At 35.7% G+C, this 20,573-nt stretch overlaps 1 protein-coding gene across 3 annotated transcripts; it reads left to right on the top strand.

The window, feature by feature from the left end:
* The first annotated feature begins 15,149 nt into the window (after window positions 1-15,149).
* LOC107844992 (ATPase GET3C) lies at window positions 15,150-17,657 on the top strand. 3 transcript variants are annotated; one of them, XM_016689295.2, is made up of 6 exons: window positions 15,150-15,446; window positions 15,522-15,584; window positions 15,690-15,781; window positions 16,029-16,095; window positions 17,121-17,408; window positions 17,515-17,657. In XM_016689295.2, exons 1-5 carry the CDS (start codon window positions 15,312-15,314, stop codon window positions 17,148-17,150), a joined length of 387 nt encoding a protein of 128 aa, XP_016544781.1. In that variant the 5' UTR covers window positions 15,150-15,311; the 3' UTR covers window positions 17,151-17,408; window positions 17,515-17,657. The 3 variants fall into 3 exon arrangements, with proteins under 3 accessions (XP_016544781.1, XP_047254222.1, XP_047254223.1); XM_047398266.1 differs by having other exon boundaries at window positions 15,672-15,781; XM_047398267.1 differs by lacking the exon at window positions 17,515-17,657 and having other exon boundaries at window positions 15,672-15,781; window positions 17,121-17,493.
* The last annotated feature ends 2,916 nt before the right edge of the window (window positions 17,658-20,573 follow it).

Genomic DNA, 20,573 nt, shown 5'->3' with positions numbered 1-20,573 from the left:
GTCACATATCCAATCGCACACCTTTTCCTGTGGCCATCTGCAATTTGTCATGCGACGCACGTCCCTTTATATGGCCATAACTTTTCGTTCGAGTATCGAATTAAGGCAAAATTGGTATAGTTGTGTTTGCCACAAATTTTCTTTGTGCTGAAAATTAAATGCAAGCAAAAAAAAAGAATGAAAAGAAAATAACAACTTTATTTACAAGAATCTGTGAGTACAATTCTGTGATTCTCTCGATTCTTCCTTCTAAGCTTTTCTGTGATTCGAGGGCCTTTCGTAGCATGATTCTCGAACTTCCGGATGATTTGAGCCTCCTAAAAATGCGTTTGGATCTCCAGGAATTGTTTGACAGCAGTTCATCTTGTTGAGTTGATCTATGGGCAGAACTCCGTTGGTCAATTTTTTAAAGAGTCGTGTAGTCAATCCAGAAGCTTCCTCCAATGCTTGCAGAATTCCCTTTAGCATGTCATGTTACCCCCTATTTATAGTTGTAGGGGGTAGGCCTGGTTGCTTGTGATTGGTCGAAACATGTCGCTTTGACATTAGGCGACTTTTGACTGGTTCTTAGATTTAAATGAGATTTCCACATTATTTGTACATGTGGCGGCGTCTCATTGGTCTTGAATTTGACTGGGATGCCACATCACTTGATGAGTTTGGGCTTTCAAGTGTAATGGACTTTGAAGTCCTTGATGAAGAATAAAATGGACTTATCATTTTTTATAGCCCAAACTAATTTTAGGCCTGATAAAATATGAATCAAATCCAAATTTTATATGAATTTGACCCAATAAATTTTACGTGTCTACAGATGCCCCCTACTTCAAAGCTCGTCAAGGTTTTTGGTTTGTCGAACCTGTTAGAGATGAGGTTTGAAGTATTTGTGGAGCCCTATCTTTTTATTAAGACTTGAGCATTTTGTCAACATCCGACTCCTCAAAGTCATGATTATCCAGGTAGAATAACCTGAATCCAGTGTAAATTCTGTTTAAGACTAAATATATCCAAATCATGTAGGATTCGGCTATTAATCTTATATCGAATTTTAATAGGATTGATTAATGATGTTATCCCACTTCAAAAAGGATTAGGAATTTGACTTATTTTGGACACTTAAACGTACTAATTCTTGTTGACGACAAATTTGTTCAGCAGAATCCTTTTTGAAATCAAATTAGGGCCTTTCAGAGTCTATAAAAGGACATCAACACCCCCTTAAATCATTGTAATTCAGCCTGAGCAAAAATTCAACTCCCGTTCTTCTCCTCTATTTGCTCTTTTTTTTCAAAATTGAGCTTTCGGCACTTTGGCGCGTCTGTGGAAGAAGCTTCATAACGCATCATGGAGGTGTCTGAATCACAAACAGCTTATAGTGTCAGAAAGTAGACTCGAAAGGCTACGTTTTATGCTAAAACCACACTCATTTTATCGCCAGATCTGCCTAGGTATCATTTAAAAATCAGACCTTTAGTTCTGTTTCATCACTGTTTACTTATTTTGTGCAGTCTCACGAAAACTCTCATATCTTGACTTAGGAACATCAAAATCAGGAGACATTTTTTGCATTGGAAACTAGACTCGTAGATATACATCTCAGGTGGAAACCACAATCATATTGCATCCGAATCATTCCAGATATCGCTCTAAATACGGCCTACTAATCTTGGTTCGCTAGTTTTCTCAACTTTGCGCAGCGTCACGAGAAATTCCATATCTCGACGTGGAAATATCGGAATCAGGTGTCATTTTTTGCATTAAAAAGTAGATTCTCAGAGCTACATCTCACGTAGAAACCACAATCAGATTATATCCAAATCATCCCAGATATCTCTCCCAAAATAGCCTTCTAATCTTGGTTCGCTAGTTATTTCAGCTTTGCGCAGCGTCACAAGAAATTCCATATCTTGACGTGAAAGTATCAGAATCAGGTGCCATTTTTTGCATTGGAAAGAAGATTTGTAGAGATACGTTTCACATGGAAACCGCAATCTAATTGTATCTTAATCCTCCCAGATATTTCTCCAAAGCCGGCCTTCTAATCTTGGTTCGCTAGTTATTTCAGTTTTATGCAGCGTCACGATAAATTCCATATCTCGATGTGAAAGTATCAAAATCAGGTGCCGTTTTTTGCATTAAAAAGTATATTTGTAGTGCTACGTTTCACGTGAAAACCATCATTGAACTTCTATATTTTTCAGATTCTTTTTTGAAGTTGCAGCCTAAATCTTGTGATACTCTACTTCTCATTAGATTTGGATACTTCATGAATTTCTTCTTGTACTTTAAGTTTTCGGACACATCACTTTTGTAATTTGGTGAAGGCCGGACTAGAGAAATACTCAAAGTACCCCAAGTTTTTTTACTTGTCGAGAAGACTTTATTACTTGGATATAATGAAGAGTCCTTTTGCTTTAAAGATGATATCTTCAAAGGACTCCAAATATGCATTCAAGCTTCATACTTTTTTTTATTTTGCTCTTTACTTTCTTTTTTTTGTAGATCCATTCATAGTTTAGACTCATGCGGGCCAGGAGTGATTTGCAATTTAAGATCGTGCATCAATGAGTAGTTTGATTTGCAGTTTAGGCTCGTGCATTGAGGAGCATCTTGACTTTCATTTTAGGCTCGTGCGTCGAGGAGCATTTTGATTTGCAGTTTAGGCTCTTGCATCGAGGAGCATTTCTGACTTGCATTTTAAGGTCGTGCAATATGGAGCAGTTTTGACTTGCAGTTTAAGCTCGTGCGGCAAGGAGAATCTTGGGGAAGAATTCTTATAATGTAACTTTCCTCCCAACCCTTTGTAATGAAGTATTATTGGACTTTAATTTGATATTTACTGCCCCTATCGGTTGAAGCAGATATGCATTTGATCTTGGGTCGCCTTTTGGAAACTGGAGTTTAGAAGTTCTTTGACATTTTTTTCTTTTGCGAGCGATCAATGTTTAAGTACCACCCTCTCGCCATTGGAGAAGTCGTTTTGTATGTATTTGCTTGTTGTTTTCTTCAATGCTAGAACCCCAATCGGGTCAAAGCTTCCAAATTGTAGCATGATGATTCCCTCACCTTTTGATAATGCCACAAAGCGTATGGATTGTAGAACTTTTGAAATTAAATCTTTTTTATGGTCCAGTTCGGCGCTAACATGATTTCCATCAACTATATCGCCATCATCAATAATGATCTTTCCCTCTTGCATTAATGTCATGATCTTTTCCTTCAGGATGAAGCATTTTGTGGTATGATGACCAACAATGTGGTAAAATTTGCAGTATTTAGGATCGTCGACTTTGTTTGATTCTTCGGGTTGCTTTGACTTAGGGAGTTCAATAACTTCTTTGGCTAGCAACTCGTCCAAAATTCCAGGAACATCAGAGTCAGAAAAAGGATATACCCTTTCTTGTAACTCTTTCAAGGTTGATTGATTTTCTTCTTCTTGCATTTATTGCTTTGAAGCTTTCTCTTTCAGTTTTCGTCTGGTGGAGGCCTTCTTAGAACTCACAGTCGTTACCATAGATTCCCCAATTTGATCCTCTGACAAGTCGTTGAATTTCATGACTTCTTTTTTAGGATCAAAAATAGACGACGCCATTCTATGACTTGCAATGTTTAACTCCATGTCATGAGCACGTGTAGCTAATTCTTCAAAATTTTGAGGTTTAATTCCTTGGAGGATATACACAAGGCCCCAATGCATCCCTTGAATGCAAACTTCAATCGTAGAAGTTTCAGAAAGTTGATCTTTGCAATCAAAGCTTAATGTTCGCCAATGATTTATGTAGTCCACTACAGGCTCATCTTTACTTTGTCTTGTGTTTGTCAACTCTATCATGCTGATCGTATGATGAGTGCTGTAGAAATAATTTAGGAACTGACTTTCTAGTTGCTCCTAACAATCAATTGATTTAGACTCCAAGTTCGTGTACTAATTAAAAGCGTTGACTTTTAAAGAGTGAACAAATTGCTTGACAAGAACATCACCATGTGTACCATCACTGCTACAAGTCTCAACAAAATGAGCGATGTATTGCCTTGGATTTCCCTTTCCATCAAATTATTGAAACTTTGGCGGTTGATATCCAATTGGCATCGATAAGCCCTCGATTTGCTTAGAATATGGCTTTGAGTATCCTATGAAACTTTTTGATGGACCGCCATATTGTGTCTTGATGGTATTTGTAGTCATATCTTACAGTTGTTGAACTGTTAGAGTAGCAACCAAAGTAGACTGTTTCTCTTTTTGATATTTAGTTTTGCTAGGTGACTTATCGACATTCTTATTTTGTGGAGTAAAGTCGGTGGATAAGCAGGGTCGTGGCTCGATTCTCCAGGGATGAACAACTCAACTTGTCCATCAGTTGAGCGATTTGGAAATCTTTATCCTCGATAGATCTCTTCAAAACTTCAATGGTTTGTTCCATTATTGCGAACTTCTCATCCATATCAGTTGTGTCGTCCATCAAGGTGTTGACCTTTGTTGAGGCTGGTGAATCAGTCGAATCTTCAGATTCACTAAAATTGACGCCAGTCTGAGAGAATTCATCACATAGTAAGGACGTCAAATTGCCCCCAGGAGCTGCAGCTTCAGCCGTCATATGAGATTTGCTCTTTTTTTCCTTCTCTAAAGAAGTAAAGTATTCAGATTCGTCCCAACCACTAGTCTTAAATTTGTGTCGAGTGAGAGGACCAACAAGGCTAAGCCCATCAGATGTGGCAGTAACAGAGTTCTTGCATGAGAAATCTTTCATTTTTGAAGTCCATAGCAGTAGTTGTATTTGATTTGCAGGAAGAAGAGATAGAGAGAAGAACTTGTCCCACTGGGCGTGCCAAAATTTATTTGCAACAAATTTTCTTTGTGCTGAAAATTAACTGCAAGCAAAAAAAAAATAATGAAAAGAAAATAACAACTTTATTTATAAGAATCTGTGAGTACAATTCTGTGATTCTCTCAATTCTTTCTCCTAAGATTTTCTGTGATTCGAGGGCCTTTTGTAACGTGATTCTCAAACTTTCAGATGATTTGAGCCTCCTAGAAATGCGTTTGGATCTCCAGGAATTGTTTGACAGCACTTCATCTTGTTGAGTTGATGTACGGGCAGAACTCCGTTGGCCAATTCTTTGAAGAGTCGTGTAGTCAATGCAGAAACTTCCTCCAATGCTTGCAGAATCCCCTTTATCATGTCATATTACCCCCTATCTATAGTTGTAGGGGGTAGGCCTAGTTGTTTGTGATTGGCCAAAACATGTCATTTTGACACTTGGCGACTTTTGACTGGTTCTTGGATTTAAATGAGATTTCCACATCATTTGTACATATGGCGGTGTCTCATTGGTCTTGGATTTGACTGGGATACCACATCACTTGATGAGTTTGGGCTTCCAAGTGTAATGGACTTTGAAGTCCTTAATGAAGAATAAAATGAACTTATCATTTTATATAGCCCAAACTAATTTTAGGCCCAATAAAATATGAATCAAATCCAAATTTTATATGAATTTGACCCAATAAATTTTACGTGTCTACAAGTTGGAAAGCTAATTTAATTATCTACAACTTGGTGGATCTTAAGCTGCGAAATTCCACATATGTAAGATGTTATACACGTTCAAAGCTTACCCTTTTATAATCGAATGCCAAAATTTGGCCGAATTGCTCTAAGTGATTTCTATGAATATTTTTTGCCTCATATCCCTTTACATGCTCGGATAATGATCATGACATATATATTCAAATATAAATCATGGGGTTATAGTTTACACACATAGGAATGATGGTTCGATTTCTAGCTCAAAAATCATAGGTGTTACAAACAAGAAAAAGGTTGTTGCAATCTCAGGAGAAGTACATTGAACGTGTACTCAAATGCTTTAACATAAATAGTGCTAAAGTTGTTAGCACACCTATTGTTGGTCATCTGAAGTTAAGCAAGAAGATGTGTCCTACAACAAAGAAAGAGAAAGGAAATATGGTCAATGTTCCTTATTCCTCTACAGTCGAAAGTTTGATGTATGCAATGATGTGCACCAGGCAGGATATTGCTTATGTAGTTGGTGTTGTTAGCAGGTTCCTTGAAAATCCTAGAAAAAAACATTAGGAAGTTGTCAAGTGGAGACTCAGATATTTAAGATGTACTACAGGAGATTGCTTGTGCTTTGGAGGATCTGATCCAATCTTGAAGGGCTATACAGATACTGATATGGTAGGTGACCTTGATAATAGAAAATCTAATATTGGTTTTTTGTTTACATTTTCAGGGGGAGATATATCATGGCAGTCGAACTTGCAGAATTATGTCGTACTATCTACAACTGAAGCTGAGTATATTGCAGCTACTGAAGTTGGCAAGGAAATTATATGTCTCAAGTAATTCATTCAAGAACTTGTATTGCACCTAAAGGAGTACGTTGTGTATTTTGATAGTCAAAGTGCAATAGACTTGAGGAAAAACTCCATGTACTATACAAGAACAAACCACATTAATGTGAGGTTCCATTGGATTCGTGAACAAGCGGAGAACGAATCATTCCATGTTAAGAAGATTCACACTAGTGAAAATCCCGCGGATATACTGACAAAGGTGGTGCCAAAAGACAAGTTCGAATTGTGCAAAGAACTTGTCAGCATGAGCTCTCTATGAGAAAACGTGGATACTTCCTTCAAGTACATGGTACTGGAGGGGGAGATTTGTGGGGTGGTCTAGCCCCATAAATGACGTCTTGAAAAACTTACCATAGGCAAACTTTTTTCAAAGAACATTGGCTGCAAATTGATAAGCAAGATTTGGTAGTTGGTTATTTAATGTGTTCACTATGAACACTTTGAAACTTCTTCATTTAGTGATGTCATTGATGAAATCGATGGGGGTAATTCTTGCCTATAAAAGGAGCACTTCATCTCATTGGAAAGATATACCAACCAAAAGAGTAACGAAAAATTAGAGTGAGGCATCACAGAGAATTTAGTCTGTGAGGAAAAATAGAGTGTGGACAATATTGCAGTGCGGTGGAAAAATCAAAAGAGAGATATTTCTTGAGTGTGTAGTGGTCTTCGGAGTATTTTACTCAGACTACAAGTGTAAAATTTCTTACTATAGTAATATTAGTTGCTCCTCTTGACCCGTGATTTTTGTTCTTATTGGATTTTCACGTAAAAATTTTGGTATCATTATCGCTCTTGTTGTTCTTGTTAATTAACCGTATTATTGTTGTCATAATTATTGTTTTTTTATTACCACAATATTATTATCGTGATGGGGTTTATCCCCAATAGTGCGTAGAATTGGATTGATGTTTAGTGATTGATTGAGTTGTCATTTTTTATTGTTTTGTATTTAGTTGAGTAATAGTGATTGATTTTGTTTTCATTTTTTATTTTTTGTATTTAGTTGATTAATATGTTTAATCCTTGTCAATCCTTTTGTAATTATTCTCTCTCTTAGTTGCGTCTATCCTATCAAAAATCATCTTTCGTCGTGACTACTGTATTTAGCTTGAAAAATCAACTGCATTTGGGCATATAACCATGAATTATGCCTACAAGGCCTCTTAACTGATTACTTGATTTTTGATACCAAGATTGTGTGTATTGTGACTTGTGAGAGGTAGAGAAGTTATTTCTAAAAGACCTCTTCTCGAGTAACACACACCAAAACAACTAAAACATTCAAACATAAAATACAGAAGCATTTAAACTGCACTAGATTTGTAGAAATATTTAGAGAATTTAATGCCAAATGCTTTCCTAGTTTGTTTGTATGGCTATAAAAGCATCTGGCAACTCCATCAACACATTCATGAAAAGTGATATCTATCTTGCATAGAAATTGTTTTGTAAGAGTTAGGACCAATATGTGTGAAACAAGTCTCTGCCCAAATGTTTTTTCATTTAACATTAAGAAAAAGACATCAAAATCATTCCAAATTACACACGAAACGTCAATTTCATACTCAAAATAATAGATGAACTCCATCGATAGGCGCCTAAAGTTTTAGCGAACTTTCTTTTTAGAACGTAAATTAGATAGTGTTCATTTTAAACACCTAACGTAGCCCTCAAGTGTATCACTTTGGCACCAGAGTTGGCATGGTGCTTATATTACACCTACATGAAGGCACGTGGAAGCTTTTTTTTTACTGATGTGGCATCCAAGTTGGCCCATAAATAATATATTAGCTCATCTTCATTAAAATTTATACCTTCTTCCTTATTTTTATCAATCTTAAGCTTATTTAATGATGAAAATTTAAAAATCGAGCAAAATCGACTAAGAAAATTTGAAAAATAGAGTTAAATCAATAAAGAAAAATTGAAAATCAAGCAAAATCGATGAAAGAGAACTAAAAATCAAAGCAAAATTGATGAAGAAAATCTAAAAATGAAGTTAAATCCATGAAAAAAATATTAACAAAAAAATAAGAACCCAAATCTCTCCCATTTAAGATGAAGTAAAAAAAAATCCTACCATTAACAGGTTTCCACCATTTCCAGAGTTCACAAATCTCTTTCTTCTCCATTTAAGATTCTACCATTATCAAATCTTCCATCATTATTATCTTACTGACTAGAAATAATAAGACCACCACCATTATCTTAAAATATGTGATATTTTCTTTTGCTTAAAATTGAAATCAAAAACGAATTTTAAGTTCATAAACCAAATCAACAAGAAAAAAAAGGTCCTTCAAAACTTCATGTTTTTCAAGAATTTATCCTAACATATTATTATATCAATGCAATTAAAAATTTCACCTATCAATTACACTCTGATAAAAATTTCTCTCTCTCATATTTTCATAAACAGTTAACGTATAATTTGTAACCTCCCTCCATTTACAGAACGAATAGAACTCAACCGGAACCCTAGAGGAGAATGAAGTATGTATTGGTAATTGATGGTGTAGTGAGTAGTTTTGGAAAGGGTGTTATAGCAAGTAGCGTTGGTGGCGTATTTTGGAGAAGATCATTCATTGGGAGGGGGAAAGCAACGTGTTTACAGGAAGATGATTGGGGGTAAAATCAATGTGAAGTAATTGGAAACAAATTAGATGAGTTGGACAGTGATAAAATCGTCGGAGAGGTGCAAAATTTCAACGAATTGAACCAGCAAAATCGGTCTAATTTTGTGCAAAATCTTGCCAATTTGAATGAAGGGGATGGTAGAGAATCTCAATCTGCCCAAACCATTCTCTTCCTAGCTCAAAATTTACATTGGAGAAGATAATCTTGATAGGATGGGGTGGGGGATTAGGTAGGTGGGGGTGGGGGTACTTGGAGAAGACGATCTTGAAGATCGGAGGTTATTTATTTATTAATTTTTTAAAAAAAATTAATTAACTATTTAAAAATTATTTTGGACAGAAATGACAAATGTCAACTTATTATTTGTCACTTTACATGTCATCAGCGCGTGTAGTACACGCACAGTGTATATTATTGTTGATTGTGCAAAAAGTGTCAAAATTACACACTTGGATACTAGTTGAGCTGTCAAAAATAAACGACGTCTAGTTTAGGTACCAAAGTGAAAGATCGTTGAAACTTTAGGTGCCTGTCGATGGGTTCCGTCCAAAATAATATGACAATCTATTACAACCCTAGTCTTGTATAAAGTGAAATTATTACCCCCTTCCTAAGATAATTCCACATTCTATGTGAAATAGTGTCATACACGCGCTTGACACGTGTATAATACTCTTTTTAATTTTTTTCACGCTTTCTCCTAATATTTCTTGCTTTTTTTCCAAAATAATTGTCTTTATTTCTGGGTTCTTTCTCCTCCCCCATAGCATATAGTATATTTTCTTAAGATCTCTTCTTCTTCCTCCTTTATCGCTGACAAGTTGAAGAGAAAAAAGAAACTGAAAAAAGAAAGAAGGAATAGTAAGACGATCATGAGGTAGAATCTATTGGTAGTGGAGCGTTGACAGGTGACAATAACGCCATTGCTGGATGAAGCAAATAGAAATTTCATATCTGTAAAATAGCTTCAAAAATTTGATAATTAAAAATGAAAATCATTGGTATGTATTTTTAGTATGTAATGAAAAAATTAATTATGTTATTAATGACTTGTGACTGAAAGGACAGTTTGGTGGTTGTAGGTGGTGCTCCGATAGATATCGCGCGGCAAAAAGAGAGTAATCATTTTTTTGTTGTTGGATTTTTTATAAGTGAAAGAAAAAAAATCATGAATTTTAAGTATAAATATCATGAGATTTTCAGTAGGAGTCATTGCCTTCTTCAATTATATTTTTGGTGGTCTTCTCCGATGAGTTTTACTCAAAAAAATTATGAAATTCACGAATAAATTAAATATTGTTAAAGTTTATGACCCAAATTTTGTTGATCCGGCCCAGAAAAGTCCGCAGTGCGATCCATGTTTGTGATTATTTGTGGGATTTGTGGTGGTAGCGTAGTGGGTCATTTTGGATGTTTTAAATACGTCATTCTCCTCATTGTATTCTCCATCCATAATAGTGAATTTCTCCTCCTCTGCCTGTGGTTTTTCCTGTCAAGGGTCTCCACGTAAATTTGTGTTCATCTTATTTTTTCTTTTGCTTGTGGTTTGCTTACTATTGTACGATTTATAACAAACTGGTATCAGAGCCATTGTTTTCTCGAAGATGGAAACCATGAAGTATGATATTTTGTTATTAGAACGCAACACCAGATTTTTGTTATGGCAGGTTAAGATGCGGGTTGTGCTCGTGCAAATGGATTTGGATGATGCTCTATTAGGGTTTGAAAAAATGCACTCATTATGGACAGACGAGGATAAACAGCGTAAGGATCGAAAGTTTTGATCTCAGATCCACCTTAATCTATCCAATCAAATTCTACAGGATGTTTTAAAAGAGGCTATTGCCGCTGTGTTGTGGTTGAAACTGGAATCGTTATGTATGACAAAGAGCCTAACCAGTAAGTTGCATCTTAAACAATGACTTTATTCCCATTGCATGTCTGAGGGTGCGTCTTTGGAGGATCACCTATTTGTCTATACAGAAATCATCTCTGATTTAGAGACTTTGGAGGTTAAGTACGATGAGGAAGATCTAGGATTGATTTTTTTATGTTCATTTCCTGCAACATACTCAAACTTTAGGGATACAATTTTATATAGTTGTGATACCCCAGCCCTAGATAAAGTTTATGATGCATTGTTCTTTAAGGAAAAGATAAAGCATCCTGTGAATGGGTCGGTGACTCAAGAAGATGGTCTCATTATTTGAAAAAGGACTCATGAGAGGAATTCTGGAGGTGATGATAGAAATAGGTCAAAATCTAGAAACAAATACAAAACCTATAATTACTGTAAGAAGCAGGGGCATATCAAATCTGAGTGTTATAAGTTACAGAATAGAAATAAAAGGAAAGTTGAAAATTAGAAAGTAAAACAACCAGAGAAGTCTGGTGAAACCAGTTTTGTTGAAGATGGCGGTAGTGATAGAGAACTCTTGGTAGTTTCTGATAGTAACTCTTAACCCTGTGAGGATTGGATTCTTAATTCAGGTTGCACGTTTCATATGTGTCACAATCGGGATTATTTTACAACATATGAAATGGTATCTAAAGGTGCTTTGTTGATGGGAAATAACACGCCCTATAAGATAGCTGGTATTGCAAAAATTAGGATCAATATGTTTGATGGGGTTTTGAGGACACTTGGTGATGTGCGGCATATCCCAGACCTGAAAAAAAATCTTGTTTCCTTGAGTACCCTTGATTCGAATGGATATAAGTACACAAGTGGAGATGGAGTCCTGAAGGTTTATAAAAGTGCTCTTGTTGTGATGAAGGGGCAGAGAAAGACTGCAAATTTGTATGTCTTGCAAAGCTCTATGGTTACAGGTGATGTAGTTGTTTCTACCTCCTCTCTATCAGATAGTGATGTTGCTAAACTTTGGCATATGCTCCTAGGATATATAAGTGAAAACGGGATGGCTGAACTAAGTAGGGGAGGGCTTCTTGATGGCTAGAGTATTACCAAATTAGATTTTTGTGAGCACTGCATTTTTAGGAAGCAGAAGAGAGTCAGATTCACTAAAGGCATCCACTCAACTAAAGACACACTTGATTACATTCATTCTGATCTCTGGGGTCTTTCTAGAGTACCTTCTAGAGGAGGTGCTAATTACACGTTGACTATTATTAATGACTATTCCAGAAAAATTTGGGTGTTCTTCCTGAAGCAAAAGAATAATGTGTTACCTATTTTTAAGGAGTGAAAGACTATGATTAAAAAGCAAACAGGGAAGCAGGTAAAACGCCTTCAGACTGATAATGGTTTAGAGTTCTGTTCTAATGAATTTAAAGTTCTGTACAAGTTAGAAAGAATTATGAGGCACTTAATAGTTCATCATACTCCGCAACAGAATGGTGTGGCCGAATTAATAAATAGTACTATAAAGGAGAAGGTGTGTTGTATGCTCTCTAATGCTGGTTTACCCAAGTCTTTTTGGGCCGAAGCTGCTTTTACAGCTTGTCTTCTTATTAACCACTCTTCTTCAGTCGCAATTGACAAAAAGACTCCACAAGAGATATAGTTCAATCTCCTATCAGTTACTCTAATTTGAAGATATTTAGATGTCCTACTTATGCTCATGTTGATAATAGAAAGTTGGAACCTAGATCTATCAAGTGCTTATTTATGGATTATAAGTCTGGTGGTAAAGGATATAAGCTTTGGTGTCCAGAAAATAGAAAGGTTATAATTAGCAGGGATGTTGTGTTCGATAAAGTTGCCATGCTTCGTGCTTCACCCCCAGATGAGCCTAGTGACATGTATCAGCAAAAGTCAAGCACCTGGGTTGAATAGTAGTTTAGAGAAGAGTCCACACCAGTGCCTACTTCTCAGTCTAGCCCAGAGATATAGAGTGATACTGTTTCTTCACTACCAGTGGCGCCATAATATTCTATTGCTTAAGAAAGGCCTAGAAGAGATATTAGACCTCCTCAGAGATATGGTGAAGCTGATTTAGTTGCTTATCCATTGAATGTAGCAAAAGGTACTGATTCTAGTGAAGAACCTTCTTCTTACTCAGAGGCAGTTAGTTGTGATGATTCTGGCCGATGGATGATTGCTTTGCAGGAGGAGATGGAATCACTTCATAAGAATGGCACGTGAGATTTCGTGAGATTGCCTAAAGATAAGAAAGTTGTCTGTTGCAAGTGGGTATTTAAAAAGAAAAAAAGGAACATCAGGTGTTGAAGATGCTAGGTACAAAGCATGACTAGATGCTAAAGGTTACAGTCAGGTTCCATGTGTTGACTTCACAGATATGTTTTCTCTATTTATAAAGCATAGTTTGATTCGAGCCTTGCTTGGTATTGTGGCCATGCAGAATCTTGAGCTTGAGCAGTTGGATGTTAAAACTGCTTTCTTACATGGAGAACTTGAGGAGGACATCTATATGCAACAACCAAAGGGTTTTGTAGTTTCAGGAAAGGAGGACTATGTATGCTTCCTGAAAAAGTCCCTTTATGGCTTAAAACAGTTACCCAGACAATGGTATAAGAGGTTTGAATCTTTTATGACTTATCATATGTTTAAGAGTAGTAGTTATGATAGTTGTGTCTATTTCAAGGAGGTAAGTGATGGTTCGTTCATGTATCTTCTCTTGTATATTGATGATATGTTTATTGCAGCAAAGGATATGAGAGAGATAAGAAAAGTCAAAGTTCAGCTCAGTAAGGAGTTTGAGATGAAGAATTTATGAGCAGCAAAGAAGATCCTTGTCATGGAAATTCTAAGGGATAAAGAGAAGTGTAAGTTATACTTGAATCAGAAAAGGTACATTGAGAAAGTGCTTCATAGGTTCAATATGCAAAATGTCAAACCTGTTAGTACTCTATTGGCAGCTCATTTCAAACTCTCGGCCATGTTATCTCCAAAGACAAATGATGAGCGTGACTATATGTATCGAGTTCCATACTCTAGGGCCATTGGGTCTCTTATGTATGGGATGGTGTGTTCCCGGCTAGATTTATCCTATGTAATTATTGCAGTTAGCAGATACATGAAAAATCCTGGGAAAGAACTGTGGAAAGCAGTTCAGTGGATTTTTAGATATTTGCATGAATTTGTTGATGTTTGTTTGTAGTTTGGGCGAAATAAAGATGGAGCGATCGGGTATGTTGATTCTGATTTTGCAGGAGACCTTGATAAAAGGAGGTCCCTTATAGGCTATGTTTTCACCATTGGTGGTTGTGCTATCAGTTGGAAAGCTACTTTACAGACTACGGTTGCTTTGTCAACTACTGAGGCAGAGTATATGTCTATTACAGAGGCTTGCAAGGAAGTTATTTGGTTGACGGGTCTGTTTGGTGAACTTAGCAAAGACTTACAGATTACTACGATCTTTTGCGACAGTTAGAGTGCTATCTTCCTTACAAAAGATTAGATGTTTCATGAGAGGACAAAGCACATCGATGTTCGGTATTATTTTGTGCGTGAAATTATTGCTCGTGGTGATATTGTGGTGAGCAAGATTAGTACTCATGATAACCCTGCTGATATGATGACCAAGACACTACCAAGTGCCAAGTTTGAGTATTGCTTGGACTTGATTGGTGTCAGCAGTTAAGATGTGGTTTGCTTATTGTTGTCCGATTTATAACAAATATCATGAACTTTTTGATGAAAGTCATTATCTTTTTCACTCCTTTCTTTTCTTTTTAGAGTTCCTTTTTCAAAGTTTCAAGGGGTAAGGCAATGCTTCCATGGTGGATGAAGTCAAAAAATATTTGGGATAGTAAACTGACGAAGAAGAATCCAGAAAGAAGGAAAAAAAGTTTTTTTTAAAAAGGGGGCCCACATATAAAATGATAAATAAGAAAGAGAATTAATATAATTAATGTATTAAAAAAGAAAAAGTACTTAATTAGTTATATAATAATCAATAAAATAATGTTACGTGTGTGAGTGTCATTTTAAGATTTTTCTTCAGCATTTCACGCACCTTAGGAAGGTGAATGTACTTGCTTTGTCATATCACCTTTTCAGCTGGTAATAATATCATTTAGAACAAGGCTAAAAGTGTAATAGGTCGCCAAATAAGTTTTGAGTGTGAAGTCAACTTTTTGAAAATAGTTTAGAATGATTTTGATGTCTTTCCCTGTAACATTATAAAGTGAACGTCAATTGGAATCCATATTTTTTTGGACATCACACGATAATTTTAAGAAGTTCTATAAAGAACAATTTCGTAATTATATAATTCATGTTATCCTTGTAGTGAGTTCAGTTACTACTCCTACGAAAGCTTTTGTTGTATTGGATGAGATTGTTAGTGGGACACAATGAAAATATTTCATGTTGGGAAGGAAAGGAGGTGTTGGGAATACTAGTTGTGCTGCTTCTCTAGCAGTAAAATTTGTAACCCATTGCCACCCATCTCTTGTTGTTTCAACTGATCCCGCTCACTGTTTGAGTGATTCTTTTGATCAGGTACCTACTGCATACTTTTCTCAAAATTCCGTTAAAAGAGAAATCGACGTATATAATATTTTGTGCTTTCTACAGGATTTGACTGGAGGGGCCCTTGTTCCAGTTCAAGGAGTGGATTCTCCATTATATGCACTAGAGGTATTTGATCTTATTGTTTCGTTGATGGTACTTAAGTAAAGTATCTACGTGTTTAGGATAAATAATCATTTAATAAGCGAATATTAGATAAAACTTAAAAAACAGGGGAAGATTTCCGCGCAACAAGCAAACTACATAGTGACAGTGGCGTCGAAAATTGTATGGACAACATGGGCCTTGGAATGCTTGTTAACCAGGTGACACCCAAAGCAAAATATTTCGTAGATTTTTCTTATCCCCATTAAATTCCTCTCTTTGTATTACTTTAATTGTACATGCCTAGTTTTGGTATCTTCTTCTTTCCTGCTACACGACGACCCAATTAACTGTATCTGATGTAATTGTCTATCTTTAAGCAATTCCTTATGTGTCTTTGGTTGTTGATTCAGCTAGTTTTTTGGATGACATGTTAAGTTTAAGTGCAAGTTCATTTCTTTCCTGCAGGTGCTCACTGTTAAATTCAGGTGCTAGTACAATTGTATTGCTCTTTGAATGTGTGATTGGACATGAGGTATGTGATGTGTTTTCATAAACTATTGAAATTCATGAACTTTATCTTCTATACTGATTCTTTAATACTGAGAAAATTATCAATTTTTGTTCATTTTGCGGTACTTCAACAATTGAATAGGTAACAGGTTTGTCCATTAACTAATTTTCCCTTCTTACAGAAAATAAAAAGTTGGTTAATATAGTAGGAATACTTTTTATTATATTACTATTTGTATTTTCTATATCTTTTGGTATAAAATGGGTGATGTATATAACATGAACATGTTGCTTGAATTTCTTAAAACACATCAAGAGTTACAAGCATTTTCTTTAAACAATTTCTGTAGATCTCTATTGTTGTTGAGTTTGATAAACAATAAAGCTCATATCTTTATTTTTTATTTTTTAAAAAAAAAAATTGGGGGTAGGGGAATAGAGGAGGGGATTACAATGTAGGGAATCAAACCCTTCAGTTCAGGTAACTAACCAACTAAGCTGTTAAGATTCTCCGCTCATATCTTTATTTTAAAAAATACTTTAAGTAATTTTTTTAACTGAAATCAACTATTCTGACATTATAATTGGATGCAATGCAATGTACTTGTCTGTTGTGTACTTCGAAAGTATTCTCGTATCTATGTTAAAGATGTATATTAACTTTAGAGCTCAATTTAGAGTTACATGTCGTGACTGGTTTCATTCAATTTTTCTGTGATTAGGTTCGAAATTTCTGTAGCTGATGAATATATCACAATCATTTTTCGGTATTAGCATTAGCTTATAAGGTTCCTCAATGATTCATGCTAGAGTTTTTTTCTTACTTGTAAAGTGTCTTGTAAAAAGAATTGCAGATGTTTTTAATCTTCGAATTTATGAATTTCTACAACTTCAAGGAGTTCTTTCAAGTTCTTGTCAATCTCCACAATGTGTGACGAATTTGTTGAGCATGTTTTTTAAATTTTTAATTTCATTTTAAATGTGTAAGATACGCAGCTGATTTAATTTCATTTTGTCTTTCAACTGTCTGATTGGTCTTTATAACAGGGAAAGTTGTACCACTCACCAAGCAGTTGAGTTGCTATTGACAAATAACGTGAGATCTGCATTTCAAAACATGCCTCCTGCTAACCAGTAACACATAAAATCGAAGTTGCTACCTTCTCTAGAGGCAGCATATAGACAACTTCGATCTGAGCTGGAACTATCATTAGTATTTTTGTACAGATAGACGAAGTTGCTAGAAGTCCAGAGTTGTAGGCACTGGTCAGTAGCTTGTAGCTTGGCTAGTAGTTATGTAAATCATATGAAAGAAGTCATGGATGCTTATCAAAGGTACCCATTTTATGTTATTTAACGTGCATTTGCTGATAGTATCCCACAAGACACTTTGTGAACCTTGGTGCTATTTTACTAAATTACTTATTTATAACCTTTGTAGGTTAAGAAAATGAATAAGAGGCAGATGATAGCATTCAAGACCATACTCTTAGTATTGATTGATCATGTCAGGCCTTCACATGTTCTTGGAAATTTTTATTTTGAATGTATTGTCAGTTTATGTATAACTACTCTCTTGTATGATTTCTTTTATGCATGATTAATATAAATTAGAAATTTTGGATTATGATTTTGTTGATGAGTAGTTTCCTTTCACAATTTATATAAAATTTAGTGTATTATATTATATTATAAGCTTATTATTATAAATAAACTAATCAAATAGTTGTAATGAAGGGGAGCCTTTGGCAGAAATGCAAGGTAAAGCTGCGTACGATACACCCTTGTGGTGGGATCCTTCCCCAGACACCGCACATAGCGGTAGCTTTAATGCATCGGACTGCCCTTTTTTAAAAAAAATAGTAGTTGTAATAGCGCCTTCATTGGCTTTGCTATAGCTCCATATAATCGTTGCTACAACTCCTTCATTAGTCGTTTCTATAGAACATAAGTGTTGCAATAACCTCAAATACCGTCGCATAAAAATGATATTGCAATGGATTTGGACCGTTCCTGTAGAGAATTAATTGTTGCCATAGATAAGGTAATAGCAACACTTCTATAACCGTTGCAATAGCAGGTTTATCGCAGTGGTTTGACAATTACAGTACAAATTGTTGCAATATACGTATTGTAACACAAGGTGGTGGAGCGATTCCCTAAACCACTGTAATAAACCATGATAGATCTATTGCAATGGTTTTATTACCTATTGATACACTATTTGAAGTGTTGTCGTAAACCTATTTTTTAGTAGTTACGAAGAGGAGAAATCATGATCTAGGAGATAGTTAATATCCACATCTTGCTACTCATTTAATCATCTTTTCATTTAATCCCATGTGCTTCTACAATGCTTAGTCACAAAAGGTGCTTCAATAGCGAATTTCCACTTAAATACTGTTCTCTTAACTACCCTTCTCCGTCCAAGTTCCAAGTAAGTTTGGTTGCTTTTTCTCATTGGTTTTGTCTCACGGATGTGGCCAATTATAAGACAATGTGGAAATATTGAGGCTTCCACTCAAATTTCACTAGTCGTACAAATTGCCTACTTGAAGGGGTCACAGCCAGAATTTCATTTGGGACTGACTTATTGACATTGATTTCTATCAAAATTCTTACATTGGATACCCTGATTTATGTAGTGGTGTAACCGTCGGCAAATAGTAATGGAAAAATAGCTCGGTGGACCTTTGTACTTGTCCGAGTTTGTAGAGTGACCGTCTCTACTCAGACCTTTGTTATCTGAACCACTCAACTCAATAAAACTCAATATTTTAAACCCCTTTGACCGTTGACCAAGCTTATGTGGCACAAATCACGCCTGGGTATGAGTGAGGGTCATTTTTTAATCAATTTTATATTAAAATAATTAAATATATATATATATATATATATATTGTTACATGGTCATTTGCTAAACTACAACCAAACAAGAACAAAGAATTTCAATCTTTTTGCACTTCATATAAAATCAATAAGGAATAATTGTTTTTGAAATAGTGAATGCCATCCAATTCCAGCGCAAACCTTAGCCTCCTCTGCTGATGTGAACGTGACACTGATTTTGAAACTGATTGTGAGTAAGACCCCACAAAATCTTAAGCTTAATTTAGTCCGTTAATGCTAGAAAAGGGGTCCCGGACTTAGAAATTTTAGCTAAGTATTTATACTTAGAAGTATTTTAGCCTTCGTAAGTTGGAGATCCTATTTCATGACCCTTATGACCTTAAACTATCGATCTTTATGTTGATTCATAATCAAGAATGTCAGTAAGTGTTTTAGGGCGAGTTTTGAATTTTTCGAACATCATTTGAGGCCCGTTTGGAAGTCCAAACCAGTGGATCAACGCACCGCATCGCTTATCGCGTTGATAAATATTTTTTCCAAATCCCAGTGTCAAATTTCAGTGAGCTGATGCAGACTCAACGCAGCATGCCGGCCATAGCATCGATCCCATCGACGTGAAGCATCGAGCTGTGCGTCACTAGACACGTTTTCAGTCATTAGAAGCCCGCGTCCAGAGAGGTAAATGGGTCTTTTTTCATCTTATATCAGCCCCTAAAATACGAGATTAAGCCACTTTAGAGGCAAAATCCATTCTCTATTCTCAAATTACTCAAGAACAAAATCCTAGGGCTTCCAATTCAAGATTCAAAATTCAAGGAAGCACCATCGATCTTCACTAATTCAAGCCTCAAGGTATGTGAAGTGTTCATACAAGGGTTTCCTTCCACCCTTGGAGTTCAAAATGCTCTTTTAAACTATAAGTTAAATGATTTTGTGAATTCCATGTTGGATTTTGAATGTATTCGTGATTTTGATGTCATTGGGATTTCTAATCAATGGGTTATTACAAGTATTATGTGAAATTATTTATCATATGTGTAGCATCATGTGAATCCATATTGAACCCTTGAAATTGTAAATTGGGATTTGAAATTTTGATGCCTACATGTTGCTTAGTATCACGTGTATAGATTATGTTTCCCCAAGTGCTTGATGAATTGCTCATGTGAACTAAAAGGGAAAAATCATGTCATGCTAGCTTATGTGGAAGTTCATATCTTCCAAGTGTTTGAAGAAATGTTTCTATGAATGAATTAGAAACAAGTACACATGGTTATGCTTTTCAAGTTATGGTATGCTTTACTTTTCATGTTATCGAGTCCTGGGGGTATTCAATACCCGAAAATCTAACTGTTTACCTAGAGCTACAGTAGTTATAGAACGGTCTCGGTAGTGTCACAAACAATAGCACTCAGTACCCAGTCACAGTCTCAGTTCAGTATTCAGTTCAGACCTCAAGTAAACCCAGTTAGTTAACAGAACTCAGTAGCATTTCGTCAGTCAACGAAACCCAGTGAACTCAGTTCAGTTAGACAGCACGATCAGTAACAGTTCAGTCAAGCCTAGTACCGTTTAGAAATTAGTTCAATGTCTATTCAGTTGGGAGTAGAATTCAGCACCGAGCGAGTGCAGGGATGACTACTTCCCTGT

The sequence above is a fragment of the Capsicum annuum genome, chromosome 10 (genome assembly GCF_002878395.1).
Source record: "Capsicum annuum cultivar UCD-10X-F1 chromosome 10, UCD10Xv1.1, whole genome shotgun sequence".
NCBI classification, from domain to species: Eukaryota; Viridiplantae; Streptophyta; class Magnoliopsida; order Solanales; family Solanaceae; genus Capsicum; species Capsicum annuum.
The sequence above is the reverse complement of the archived record's forward strand: the minus strand, read 5'-3'. Positions and strand labels throughout refer to the sequence as shown.

Excerpts from the sequence above, each read along its gene's own strand:
- LOC107844992 (XM_047398266.1), top strand. The coding sequence starts at position 15,312 with ATGTTGGGAAGGAAAGGAGGTGTTGGGAATACTAGTTGTGCTGCTTCT. Across the intron at positions 15,585-15,671 it reads CTCCATTATATGCACTAGAG|ATAAAACTTAAAAAACAGGG; the intron begins GTATTTGATCTT and ends AGCGAATATTAG. Across the intron at positions 15,782-16,028 it reads TTGGAATGCTTGTTAACCAG|GTGCTCACTGTTAAATTCAG; the intron begins GTGACACCCAAA and ends TCTTTCCTGCAG.